Source organism: Bos indicus x Bos taurus, chromosome 1, assembly GCF_003369695.1.
Source record: "Bos indicus x Bos taurus breed Angus x Brahman F1 hybrid chromosome 1, Bos_hybrid_MaternalHap_v2.0, whole genome shotgun sequence".
In the NCBI taxonomy this organism is placed as follows: Eukaryota; Metazoa; Chordata; class Mammalia; order Artiodactyla; family Bovidae; genus Bos; species Bos indicus x Bos taurus.
Genome location: NC_040076.1, coordinates 147,903,291 through 147,916,482, shown reverse-complemented (window position 1 = coordinate 147,916,482; position 13,192 = coordinate 147,903,291). Strand labels below are relative to the sequence as shown.

Genomic DNA, 13,192 nt, shown 5'->3' with positions numbered 1-13,192 from the left:
CGGAGCGGGTATCATGGGGTATCATCAGCTAAGAGGGGCTACACGTCCCTGACACGTAAGCAGTCCTGGCTTCTGCTGGGAGTGCAGCAGGTGTGTTCGGGCATGAAGCAAGAGTAGGTCCCTCCCTGGTGGGAGGGACGGGGGCAGCGCACCCGAGGGAACCATCCACGGTGCACCCGGGCAGAGGGGCGGGCGTGGACGCTGGCAGCAAGGGAGATCGTGGAAGGACGGATGGATCTGGGGATGATCATGCTAAGCGAAGCCAGGCAGAGAAAGACACACGTCAGATGATAACACTGACATGTGGAATCTATGATACAATGCAGCGGAACCTATCTAGGAAACAGAAAGCAGACTCACAGACACACAGGACAGACTTGTGGCTGCTAAGGGGGAAGGGGCGCAGGAGGGACAGAGCAGGAGGCTGGGATCAGCAGATGCAAACTATTACATATATAGGATGGACAGACAGAGGTCCTGCTGTAGAGCAGAGGGGAGCTGTATTCAATATCCTGCAATGAACCATAATGGAAACTAAGAGGAGAAAGAATGCACATACGTGCAAACTGAGCCACTGTGCTGTACAGCAGACGTTAACACGCACTGCTTACGCTTCAGTAAAATAAATATGAAAAAAACATCAAGACAAGGGGTTGAGGGCTTAAGAGAAGCTGCCATTTCGAGGGCAGTGAGCAGATGGGGAAGTTGGGGTGCCTGGAAGCAGTAGGAAGGGGTCAGTGTCAGGAGGGCTGGGACCCTCTGGGGTGGACGCAAGGGCCCATCGAGCTCCTCCAGCCGCCTTACTGGCCACGGCCAAAGCTCGGCCTGGAGGACTGGAGGGGACGGGGCCGTGGCAGGCCACTGGCCGCACGAGATGGAGGGCTTTCAGCTTGGCGTAGGAACTGCTGACCACGGGCTGGGCTGCAGCACGTGCGCTGGGATGGAGCTTTCCCCTCCACCAGGGGAGCCAAAGGAGTCACTGGGCTTTACGCAGAGCTCCAGAGCTTCAGGGTCTCACAAACGCCAGGGGTCACAACAGGGAGCGGCAGTATGGCCAAGGCCATGAGATACACAGCACAGTTTAATGACCTTGACTCAAAGGAAGGAAATGCAAGGGACATATGTAAATGTGCAGCTGAATTCACCATGCTCTACAGCAGAAACTAACTCGACATGTTGAGGCAACCACACGCCAACAACAAAAATACATGAATAAAAGACACTGAAAAAGAAGTTAAGGCCTTGACTCGAAAAGCTCCTCACTCGATGATTATAAAGGTTATAACATACTGGTTTTTCTCACTCCATCCTACTTATTGGCTGGGTTTCTACTCAAAGGAGATTTTCCTTCTCCAGTGGCTGAGCTTTACTTTTGCTTTTCAGTGTTTTTGAAGTTTCCCATAAGTCTGAATTGCTTTAAAAAGAAGCGGGGGAAGGTTCTAAGGAAGGGAATCTGTGTATAAAGACAGATTTACTGCTCCAGCCATGCTGAAGAGTGAGCCTGCACACATCGGGGTCCAGGAGGAAGCTAGCAGGCGCCTTGAAAATTGCAAGGTGGATGGCTCAAGGCTGACATGAGAACCATCATCTGAAGACTCTATCGAGTCCTCTGAAGACAGTGATGCAGGGAGTCAGATGTGGGAACACATGCAAACCTAAGACCTGGTTCTGCCCCATGTTTAATGTTTATCATCTCCAGTGAGATTGTCTGAAGGCGGGGGGCGCGCAATGCTCTCCTGGGAGAGGAACCATCCTACTGGACACACACATACAGACCTGCAGATCTTTTTGGTCCTTCTTGCTCTCCAGGTTTGGAGTTCTTGTCACAAAGTCATTCAGCATGCTGTTGAGAGACAATTGGCTTCAGAATGAGAATGCTAGCAGAAAGGAAAACATACATGTTCCTGGAGAAGAAAAAAAACGCGGTAACGTTGAGCAGCTGGGAACACGGTACCTGAGAAGCAGAAAGTAACCGGGGGGAGCGAGATTCAACTGCACGGACTCCTTCAACACGCCCAACAGCGAGGGGAAGTTCTCTTGCAAGGCTGTTGCTGGGAGCCTATTAATAAAAACAAAGAGACAACAACAAAAAAAATAGGAGGGAAAAAAACATCCAGCCATGAACAGGTCTAATGAAAATGTTTTATTATAAGCACATTTTAGGCGCAGGGGGTTAGAAGGCACAGGACGATGCCTTATCTGCCTGACCTGTTTTGTTCTTCTTAAATTAAAATACATATGTGTTAAATTGTGGTATTTTGGCAAGAACTTGGAGGTTTGGATACCAGCCATTTGTCTAAACAGGTCAGACGCTCCTGGTTTCCTCGTCTATAAAGTGAAAGCGTTGAACTGGATGACGGATCTCTGGGGCTGTCGGGCTCCATTTAGCATTTGGCCTCCCTAACATCACTGGAAATGCAGAGTGAGCCATCGGGAGGTCACAGAAGGTGAGGTCAGGGGTCACCCAGCAGGAGGCTGATCTTTAGTAGCTCTCAGGTCAGGCCTCATGGGGAATGAGGACTCGGGGTTGTTGCCGTGGGGTGATGCTGCACCACACAGGGAGGCAGCTGGGCCGCAGCCAGAGGGTCCCAGGGCCGAGTGCTGGTCCCTGACTCGCCGCATCCTGAGGGTCCTGGGTGGGGCCTCCTCCCTGAAAGGAGGCAGCCTCCCTGAGGCCGCTGGACGATGTCACTCAGGCCACTGCAGCAGGCACTTGCTGGGATTATGACACGTATGAGTGAGCACTAGGAAGGACATGGGGAAAAGTGGAAGCAGTGACAGACTTTATTTTCTTGGGCTCCAAAATCACTGAGGATGGTGACTGCAGCCATGAAATTAAAAAGATGCCTGCTTCTTGCAAGAAAAGCTATGATCAACCTAGACAGTGTATTAAAAAGCTGAGACATGACCTGAACAACAAAGGTCCGTCTAGTCAAGGCTATGGTTTTTCCTGTGGTCATGTATGGATGTGAGAGTTGGACCATAAGGAAGGCTGAGCGCCGAAGGATTGATGCTTTTGAACTGTGGTGTTGGAGAAGACCCTTGAGAGTCCCTTGGACATCACACCAGTCAATCCTAAAGGAGATCAATCCTGAATATTCATTGGAAGGACTGATGCTAAAGCTGAAGCTCCAATACTTTGGTCACCTGATGTGAAGAACTGACTCATTTGAAAAGATCCTGATGCTGGGCAAGATTGAAGGCAGGAGAGAAGGGGACGACAGAGGATGAGATGGCTGGATGGCATCACCGACTCGATGGACATGAGTTTGAGTAAACTCTGGGCAATAGTGAAGGACAGGGAGGCCTGGTGTGCTGCAGTCCATGGGGTCGCAAAGAGTTGGACACGACTGAGTGACTGAACAACAGCAAAGGACCAGCTCATCTTCCCCTCCTGGAGCAAAAAAGAGCAGTGATGCTCGTGCTGGAGGGTGAATGGCTGGCCTGAACTCGATCCTGGGCCAGGGGACTCCTGGGACTAGGACCCTCCATCCACCTTCCTATAACCCTAGGGTGTCATGGGTCAGAATAACCATGGAATGTGAACTTGTTAGCCAGGGAGTTTTGTCAAATTTACTAAAGGTGAATCCCCTGAGACACGTGAGGCTATCGAGGCATCCGTGAGATAGGGCTACACCCCCTTCACTCCCGTTACTGCAGCTCTAACCTCCCCGCACAGTGGATGCATCTGGGAGCTGTATCCAGAACCTGCCGTAAGAGCCGCAGGAGGCCAGCAAAGCGTCCTCTCTCCCTGTAGAGAGCCACTTGGGGAACCACTGCAGCTGAGACCCCTGCAGATGGGTGTTCAGCTCAGTGAACCCACGCAGAAACCTGTTCAGTTCAGTCGCTCAGTCGTGTCTCTTTGCAACCCCATGGACTGCAGCACGCCAGGCTTCCCTGTCCATCACCAACCCCCAGAGCTTGCTCAAACTCTAGTCCATCGACATGAAGCCGCCCAGCAGAAAACACGGCAAAGCACTGAGGAGAGCATCCAAAACAGTCACTTCTTTTCCTAAAAGAGGTTCTTAAAATTCCTCTTTTTTTTGGTTATCAAGGTAATGCAAACTGTTTCTTCTTAAGTTTACCAGGTCTCACACAAAGCTGTGCTGACAGTGTTCAAGATACAGCACACAGACTTGAAGATGTCAGATTCGCTCTCTACAGAAGGAAAAAGTGAGACTGGCGGGGTGTCCAATGGCCTGAGAGGGAATTAGGACACCTCTCAGATCCCCAGGTTGGCAAGATCCCCTGGAGGAGGAGAATGGCAACGCCACTCCAGTATTCTTGCCTGGAGAATCCTATAGACAGAGGAGCTTGGCAGGCTACAGTCCATGTGGTCACACAGAGTCGGATACGGCTGGGTTAGTAACACACAGATACTTTCTGAACTAAGGCTCTCCAGTAATCAAGAAACACACGGGTGGAGGCAGGGAGGGATAAAGAATAAGTTGGGATTAACATAGACACACTACTGTATACAAAACAGGTAAGCAATAAGAACCCACTGTAAAGCACAGGGAACTATACGCAACATCTTATAACTTGTAATGAAAAAGCATTTGAAAAGGCACACACACACACACACACCTATATCAAACTGAGTCACTGTGCCGTACACCTGAAACTAACACGACACTGTAAATCAACAGCACTTCAGTTAAAAGAAAAAAAGGAGGACAATCCAGAGTAGTTACTTAAAATCACTGCAACAGCATCTATAATTGAGAAATGCCTTTGAGGGAGCTGCGTTACCTTTGGATGAACGCATAGCAAAACTGCAACACGGGGACATCCACCAGGGGCGATTTCTGAAAATTAAAGCACAGCTAATTACTCCAAAGTGGGAGGAAATAAGGCTAAGACAAGAATTCAAATACAGAAACCAAACAGGTTCTATCTGCTAACAAATCAAAGGTTTCCAGCTCCGGGAGTCTTCTGAATATAATAATATAAAGGATCTCAGTGAAATAAAAGCAAACGTACCCTGTGATGGCCCACATCCTTAGGTCCCTGTTTATCAGACTCCCAGTCCTTTCCCACATTTACCTACTTCTCACCCCAGACTTTCAGCAAGTATTTAAGCAATAGTTGGCATAACGACTGAATCTCCTCAGACACGAAGCTGGTGGCCTCAGGAGCCCGTGTCGAGCTACAGACAACGCCAAATGCGAATTCTTAGCTCCGGGAATTCCCCCCAGACAGCTCAGACAACTTCCCTACGTCCCAAATGGCTGGAATTACTTGGAAATAGGTTTTCAAAACACATATTTTTTCCCCCTTCTATTTGTCAGTTATAGAAGTTAAGCCAATTAAACTAACCACAAAACCAACTTTGTTATTTGAAAAATCAAAAGCCAGTTGGCCAGATGATGTCTTTTGGTTTTTTATTTTTAAGCCCAGGATTTGCAGACTCTTGTAGATCAAGTACTGAAGGAACAAAGTGGGAAAGCACCTGCACTCTGCATGAAGCTGTCTGTCGCAGGGCCAGCTCCCCCATGGCTGTAGCCGGGATATCATTCGGAGGGACTGACCAGCCACGGGGAAGGCCAGTCTCCAGCCACCTCAACCTGCTTGGAGTTATAAATGCCAATCCAAGGTCTGTTATGTGAACATTCACGTTCAAGAGTAAAAGGCAGGACCTTCCTGCCAGCCATGCAGTGGTTAGGAACCTGCCTTCTAATGCAGGGGACGGGGGTTCCATCCCTGCTCAGGGAACCAAGATCCCAAGTGCTGCAGGGTGACAACGCCTCAGTGCTGTACCTAAGGTGCCTGTGCGCTGCAGCGAAAGATCCCACGTGCCGCAACTAAGACTCGATGCCCACAGGAAATAAATAAATAAATACTTTTTAAAAAAGGGTAAAAGGCAACCAGTTGCTGTGCGTGCTAAGTCACTTTGGTCGTGTCTGACTCTTTGCGACCCCGTGGACTGTAGCCCGCCTGGCTCCTGTCACAGGGATTTTCCAGGCAAGAATACTGGAGTGGGTTGCCGTGCCCTCCTCCAGGGGAATCTTTCCGGATCTCCTGCCTCCTGCATTGGCAGGCAGGCTCTTTACCACTAGCACCACCCGGGAAGCCCCACAGCAACAAGAGTCCTAGGCCATGAAGAGATCTGAGGGCAGATGCCATGAAGCCTCCCGTGGCCATCTTACATCTGATTCCTTAAGCCGGTTCCATGATCTGGCCTCATGGGGTTAAGCTGTAGGCTGCCTCATCTCCTTCCCCCAACTAGAATGCAGGCTGGCTGTGGGCGGGGGCGGCGTCACTCTTCAGGATTCCCCACTGTGGACGCACACACTTGATGTTCAATGAACACGTGGAATGATGGAAGGCGACCAGGGCCGAGAGTAACTGACTGGTTAGAGGCCCCTGGAGGCCTTCCTCCCAGCGAGGACATTTCTGCAGAGGGCGACCCTGAGCCACGGGCCCTTTCAGAGGAGGCGCCCCGAGTGGAGGGGTCTCCTGCAAGGCAGGCGGAGCTGTAAACACTGCTAAAGGTATTCCTGGTCAGTTTTCTCACTCTGAGGGGAAAATGGGTGAACGCTTCTCTGATTTCAAGGTTTAGCTTTTGTTCACCACCCTTTGTGCTATGACTTTAATATCTAAGAGCAAGATTTATTTGTTATAAAATTTTGGTAAAATATATTTGACAAAATTTACCATGTAAAACATTTTTAAGGGTACAGGACAAGGGCATTCAGGACATTCACTGCTACTGTTGGGCAACTATGATCACCATTCATCAGAACTATTTCATCTTCACAGAGTGAAACTCAGTCCCCATTACACACCAAGCCCATTCCCTCCTCCCCCAGCTTCTAGTAACTATCTTTCTCTTTTCTGTCTCTGTGGACTGGACCACTCCTGGGTACCCCATATAAGTGGAATCATGCAATACTGTCCTTTTGGACTGACTTATTCCCCTTAGCATAATGCTGTTAAGGTTCATCCATGGTATAGCGTGTGTCAGAATTTCCTTCCTTTTCAAGGCTGAGTCATAATCCACTGCATGTGTATAGACCTCACTGTGTTTATCCACTCATCTGCTGATGGGTTATTTCTATTTTTTGGCTGCTGCTGCTGCTAAGTCGCTTCAGTCGTGTCCGACTCTGTGCGACTCCATAGAGGGCAGCCCACCAGGCTCCCCCATCCCTGGGATTCTCCAGGCAAGAACACTGGAGTGGGTTGCCATTTCCTTCTCCAATGCATGAAAGTGAAAGTGAAGTTGCTCAGTCGTGTCTGACTCTTAGCGACCCCATGGACTGCAGCCTACCAGGCTCCTCCGTCCATGGGATTTTCCAGGCAAGAGCACTGGAGTAGGGTGCCATTGCCTTCTCCAACCGGCTCTGGTATACAAATATCAGTTTGAATTAAAACTATTTTTTAGTGATCGCTTGGCCCACTCCATTAATTTTCATTTAGGGAATTATTCTTAAGAGTGTTTCTGACGATATCATCTGAAATTACCTGAGAGAGGACAATTATTTCAAGGTCAGAACAAATCCCTGGTTTCTATCAAATTAATTCAGAACAAAATAGCTCCAACACTTTCAATGAAGAAGTCTGCTTTGGTGAAATCAAAGACCTCTCAGGCGTAAAACCATAGAGTCTGTTCTATTGCAAAACCACTGTACGTAAATGAAAAGGTGTCTAAGCAGTAGAAAAGCTCCCTCAACTGCTATGCAGAAATTGGGCAGAAAAACTATAGGAGCTTTGTGGTTCAATCACGTCACCCTTCAAAGACCACTGACATCCCTACAGCCAGATGAAAGCTCTGCTTTCTCAGAATCTCCAGTATGAGTTAAGTCCTCTGGTGTGAATTTTGTACTTTGACAAAAATTATGCAAACTTTTAACTTGCCCATGGACAAAGATGCTCTTCTTGACCTAGTCTAGTCAGGCCCCTCTGCTTTTTGTATTTTTAAAATATTTGTTTGTTTGGCTGCTCCAGGTCTTAATTCTGGCATGTGGAAGCTTTAGTTGCATCCTACGGGATCTAGTTCCCTTTACTGCTGTTGTTCAGTGGCTAAGTCACGTCTAACTCTTGGTGACCTTGGACTACAGCACACCAGCCTTCCCTATCTCCTGGAGTTTGCTCAGGGTCATGTTGAATTCAGCTCCCTGACTAGGGATCAAACCCAGGTGCCCTGCATTGGACAGCAGGGAGTCTTAAGCTGGAGAAGTCTCTGGGTTTGTTTTTTTTCAGCCACACAGCACGGCTTGTGAGATCTTAGTTCCCCGACCAGGCACTGAACTGGGACCCTCAGCAGTGAAAGTGGAGAGTCCTAACCACTGGACTGCCAGGGAAGTCCTTAGCCAGGCTCCTCTGAGCCCTCACCTTGACCAAGCCTCAACCTTGATCTACAAGGTTGTACCTTCGGCACAAACGATTCCATCCATACCACAAACTAAGACTTGAGCAAACACGACTACGGTTCCCAGCAGCTCAAGGCTGTGTCCTAGGGAGATGACCTCGACCCCCTTAAAATGAGAAAGCTCAAGGCCTCAGAAGCAATCTGCTGTGTGTTCGGCCAAGTCCTGATACGTTCCTGAAGACCCCTCCTTCGAGCATTTATTAGGAAAAGCTTATGGTTACAAATCCTTCCTCTGTCCCTCTGGGATGTGAATGCCTCTTCTCCAAACCAGGAATGTCTTTCCCAAGGACCTGGTAGCCATCCCTTTAAAATATCATCAAGAAAGACAGGGCCCCTATCTCCCAGGATCCTGGGGAGCATAGGAACCAACCTTTCACAACACGGTCTGTAACTATGCTCTCATTACACTCACCAAGCCCTTTCGCGCTTGTTTGTAGCTTTCCACTCCCCTGACTCTGCTGAAGCTCTGCCCTTCACCCTTTCTATTCATCCTCCCCATAAAATACCCACTCACCTCTGCATAAGCTGGAACTGATCGCACCTCTTCCACCTACTGCTGGAGCTACTGAATGAAGTCGGTCTTTTCTACCTTTAACCAGCGTCCGGCTTTGCTTATCTTTGATGCTTTTTAGGCTGCAAGTTCCTGCAAGCCAAGTGCCATTTCCTCTTTCTAGATTTATTTGATTTGGTGCACAGCAGGCCCTTGATAAGAACCACTACGGGGATTTCACTGGTGGTCCAGTAGTTGAGAATGCAAGAGACGTGGGTTCAATCCCTGGTCTGGGGAACTAAGATCCCACCTGCCTCGGAGCAACTAAGCCTGTGTGCCGCAACTGCTGAGCCCAAGTGCCACAACCAGAGGGCCCGTGTGCCTGCAATGAAAGATCCTGCAAGAGGCAGCTAAGACCCAGTGCAGTCAAATAAACAAAGTACATTGCAGAAAACAGAACCACTACTGGGCAGAGTGCTCTGCGGTGGGCTGTAAGGATGGAAGTCCGTCCCCTCAGGTGGTTCGCACCTCAAGACGGGAGTCCGTGGAGCACGTCTCATACATCTCCACAAAGTCCGGCGAGAACACCTCCCTTTTACGGCCCCTTGAATTCCCTGGTGCTCCTGCAACCTTTGTTTCCCTCCCAGACGCCATCTATACAATGTGGACTGGAAGAGTCCTGCGTTCATCCGAGGCCCCCCAGGCTCCTGACCTCATCCCCGCGGATCTGCGGTGGGTGCTTCACCACCTCCTTCACCAGGTGCAGCACCGAGTCCGTCTGCAGGGTGCTCAGCGCACAGATCAGATCCACTAGGGTCAGCTGGGACGTGCTGGCCGCCGGAACGATCTGCCGAGAAGAGGACCGTTCCTTGAGAGAGACAACAAAAATAAGCAGGACTCCCAGCAAGCACTCTGTGATACTTGCTCCTGGAGGAAGAGATGTGTTTTAATCTTTGAAACAAATATTTAAAGGAATATTAGGTAAAGGACTGTATTGGTAGGAAGAAGAGTAAGGTTAAAAAAAAAAAAAAGCTTTTAATCACAGGAATGTAATCAGTATATGATACAGATGAGGAATAAAAGGCATAGCCAGTGACAGGCAATTGCTCTGGTCTTTATGAGTTCAAGCTGAGAAAGAGTGTTGGAAACATAGTATTAACTTGAAGAAAACAGGCTGATTATCCAGAGCCAGCCCCCAGAGTACGAGGACAGCAAGTGAAACAGGAAAACCAGGTTCACAGAAGCTGGCCAAGGAAGGAAAGTCCTGGCATGGGAGGTGGGTTTTGATGATCAACATGGGGGTGGGAGCCTGCCCTTGGAAGTACAAGGGTCCTCGCCAGGGAAGACCCCACAGGTGCTAAGCTGGGTGGCCTGGACCACCAGCCTCTCCTGCCTCCTCGGGTAATGGGGTCCACACTGGGCACTGAGCCAGTGCCGGGGGGTGGGGCAGACGCTCTGAAGAGGTACCGGGCAGGAACCTACATGGACCATGGACGGAACCGAGGGTGAAGCCCGTGCTGGATTTACAGAAACAGGAGACCAAGGTCCTGGCAGGACCTTGTGATGGACCAGTCGGTGGAGAACACTTAGGCAAAATGTAAACCAAAGTCTTGGCAGAGGAATGCGATGATTTCTTTACCATCACAAACGAGTATTATTCTCATAAATTAAAAAAAGCCAAATGTCAACTGTGACTGTGTCAGTGGAGGTTCAGCAACTGTGACAAGCATACCTCTCTGGGTGGGGGTGGGGGGAATGTTGATGGGGGTGGAGACGTGCGTGTGTGGGGGCAGGGGAGTAGGGAAAATCTCTATACCCTTCTCTCATTCTGCTGGGAACTTAAAACTGCCCAGAAAGAGAAAGTCTTTAAAAAGATTGGTTTGAAAAAAAAAAAATAAAAAGAAAGCTTTTAGAAGGTACTATAACCAGGGAGGGGCCCCCAGGGGTCCTCACGGGTAGAATGAGGAACCACTTCTTAGGCTGGGGGGCAGGTCCCGCAACGGTGTTGTTCTTTGAAATGTACATGTTAGATACACTCTTGGAAGTACACTATTGGACAGTAGATTAAAATGCTAAATGAAAAGTATGATATACCCATCGTACGGTAGGAAGAGAAGAAAACAGAGGTTGGGTGGGCTCCACTCTCTCCCCCCACCTCGCTGTAACAGGCACAGCTAGACGATGACGTCACGAGTTTAACACGGTGTGTGGGGGGGCCGCCTCCGAGGTCTCCCCTGGCGGCCTCTGGGGTCACCTCTAGATCCCACAGGGCCGTCCGCGCGTGGCTTCGGTTTCGGGCTTTACCTTTGTCTTACTGTGGCGTTTTCCCTTCTTCCTGCTCCACACGGCTGCAACTGCTGCTGTCAGCTGAACTCCAAGAGGCGCTGTCAAGGGGTTCAAGAAGTCTAAAATTTTTTGTCGTATGGTCTTAAAAAACAAAACAAAACAGAAAGACGATGAGTGAGAGCACAGTCAGGGCTCCAGTGGACCGTGCACTTCACCACTAGCACCTGTGACCTTGGGAGCTTTTGTCTTAGTGTAGTGGGCATTATGCTGGGGTCTGGGGGCGGCGGGGTAGGGGGGTTAGGGAGATGGTGGTGGTGCAGAGCACCGCCTGGAGGAGTTGGACAGGACGCATGGGGGGAGGTCCAGGTGCACAAACAGCAGAGCAGCGACTCCTGGGAAGTGATGGATACCACCTTCGAGCAGATAGTAGCAGGGCAGTGCTCGGAGCAAGTCACCTGAGGCTTTGCAGACCCAGCGAGAAAGCGGAGACCCTGCAGGGAAGCACCCAGCCGTGCTGGCCTCAACCAGCTCAGGGAGGGCTTGTAAGTACCAGGAAGGATGTGCCTCGGTTTCCAGAAATATGTGCCATTTACCCAATTTTATTATGCGGCCAACAAAAACGGACCCACGCCACGGCCGGGACGTCACTCGCCACCCTCCCCTTTGCTGTGCCTGGATTTCTCTGCATTCCCGAAACCTCTGTGTTCCCTCCTCTGTGGATGCTGTGGGTCTCCCAGCCTCTAACACACACCTGGGAAGGCACATCCTCTCATCCTGGGTCTTGGCTCAGCCCCTCTGCCTCAGGAAGGCCTCCTTGACCCTCAGAGCAGAGGTCACAGGCTGGCAGAGTGCCCTGCGTTTCTTTGCAGCGCTTCTCATCATTATTTTAAAGTGGATGGTTAATGTCTGTGCCTGCCAGGAGGACCAGGACTTCCCTCTATCTTGTCCACTTGTGGACAGGCAGGGCCAGGTACAGAGCAGCAGGCACACATGTGCCTGTGCAATGAATGGATTTACCTTGGGCTTCCCTTGCTCCTTGCAAGAAAAGCTATGACCAACCTAGACAGCATATTAAAAAGCAGAGACATTACTTTGCCAACAAAGGACAATCTAGTCAAAGCTATGGTTTTTCCAGGAGTCATGTATGGACGTGAGAGTTGGACCATAAAGAAAGCTGAGCTCGGAAGAATTGATGCCTTTGAACTGTGGTGTTGGAGAAGACTCTTAAGAGTCCCTTGGACTGCAAGGAGATCCAACCAGTCCATCCTAAAGGAAATCAGTCCTGAATATTCATGGGAAGAATTGATGCTGAAGCTGAAGCTCCAATCCTTTGGCCACCTGATGAGAAGAGCCGACTCATTGGAAAATACCCTGATGCTGGGAAAGATTGAAGGCAGGAGGAGAAGGGGACGACAGAGGATGATATAGTTGGATGGCATCACCAACTCAATGAACATGAGTTTGAGCAAGCTTTGGGAGTTGGCGATGGACAGGGAGGCCTGGCATACTGCAGTCCATGGGGTCGCAAAGAGTCGGAGACAACTGAGGGACTGAACTGAACGTCCCTGTCCCCACTGCCTTTGTCTAGCATCACTTTAGATACAACTGAGCTGGGGATGGGGATGTCTTCTCCCTCCTACCATGGTTTCTGCTTGAGAGAGATGATTCGGGCCCCGGCTCAGGACCTTGGGTCCTTCAGGGAGGGCTTGGGTTAAGTGCTCAGTAAATGCTGCATTGTCGTTGTTCAGTCATGTCCAACTCGTCACGATCCTGTGGACTATAGCCCACCAGGCTCCTCTGCTATGGAATTCTCCAGGAAAGAATACTGGAGTGGGTTGCCATTCCCTTTGCCAGGGGATCTTCCGAACCCAGGGACTGAACCCATGTCTCCTGCACTGCAGGCATGTTTGATTGTTTCTTTTTTTAACCACTGAGCCACCTGGGAAGCCCCTGGAAAGCCCCCAACAAATGTCAGCCATCACCACAATGAATTCTTCCATCAGTCCAGGGGGTAGGCTACTAGTAACAGACTCATTTCACAGAGG

The 13,192-nt window shown here is 49.9% G+C and overlaps 1 protein-coding gene across 3 annotated transcripts in view; it reads right to left on the bottom strand.

Annotated features, from left to right (window-relative positions):
- DOP1B (DOP1 leucine zipper like protein B) overlaps positions 1–13,192 on the bottom strand; it is a 130,951-nt gene that overhangs the window by 26,297 nt on the left and 91,462 nt on the right. For 2 of the 3 annotated variants that reach the window (XR_003512031.1, XM_027548663.1), the window contains exons 22-26: positions 11,166–11,288; positions 9,574–9,729; positions 4,753–4,808; positions 1,955–2,059; positions 1,777–1,843 (exon numbers count right to left, since the gene is read on the bottom strand). Coding sequence is in view for 2 of the 3 variants with exons in the window: in XM_027548663.1 (XP_027404464.1) it covers positions 1,777–1,843; positions 1,955–2,059; positions 4,753–4,808; positions 9,574–9,729; positions 11,166–11,288 (507 nt within the window). In the remaining variant the exon portion in view is untranslated. The remainder of the gene's footprint in view (positions 1–1,776; positions 1,844–1,954; positions 2,060–4,752; positions 4,809–9,573; positions 9,730–11,165; positions 11,289–13,192) is intronic. The other variant, XM_027548668.1, reaches the window with a different exon arrangement.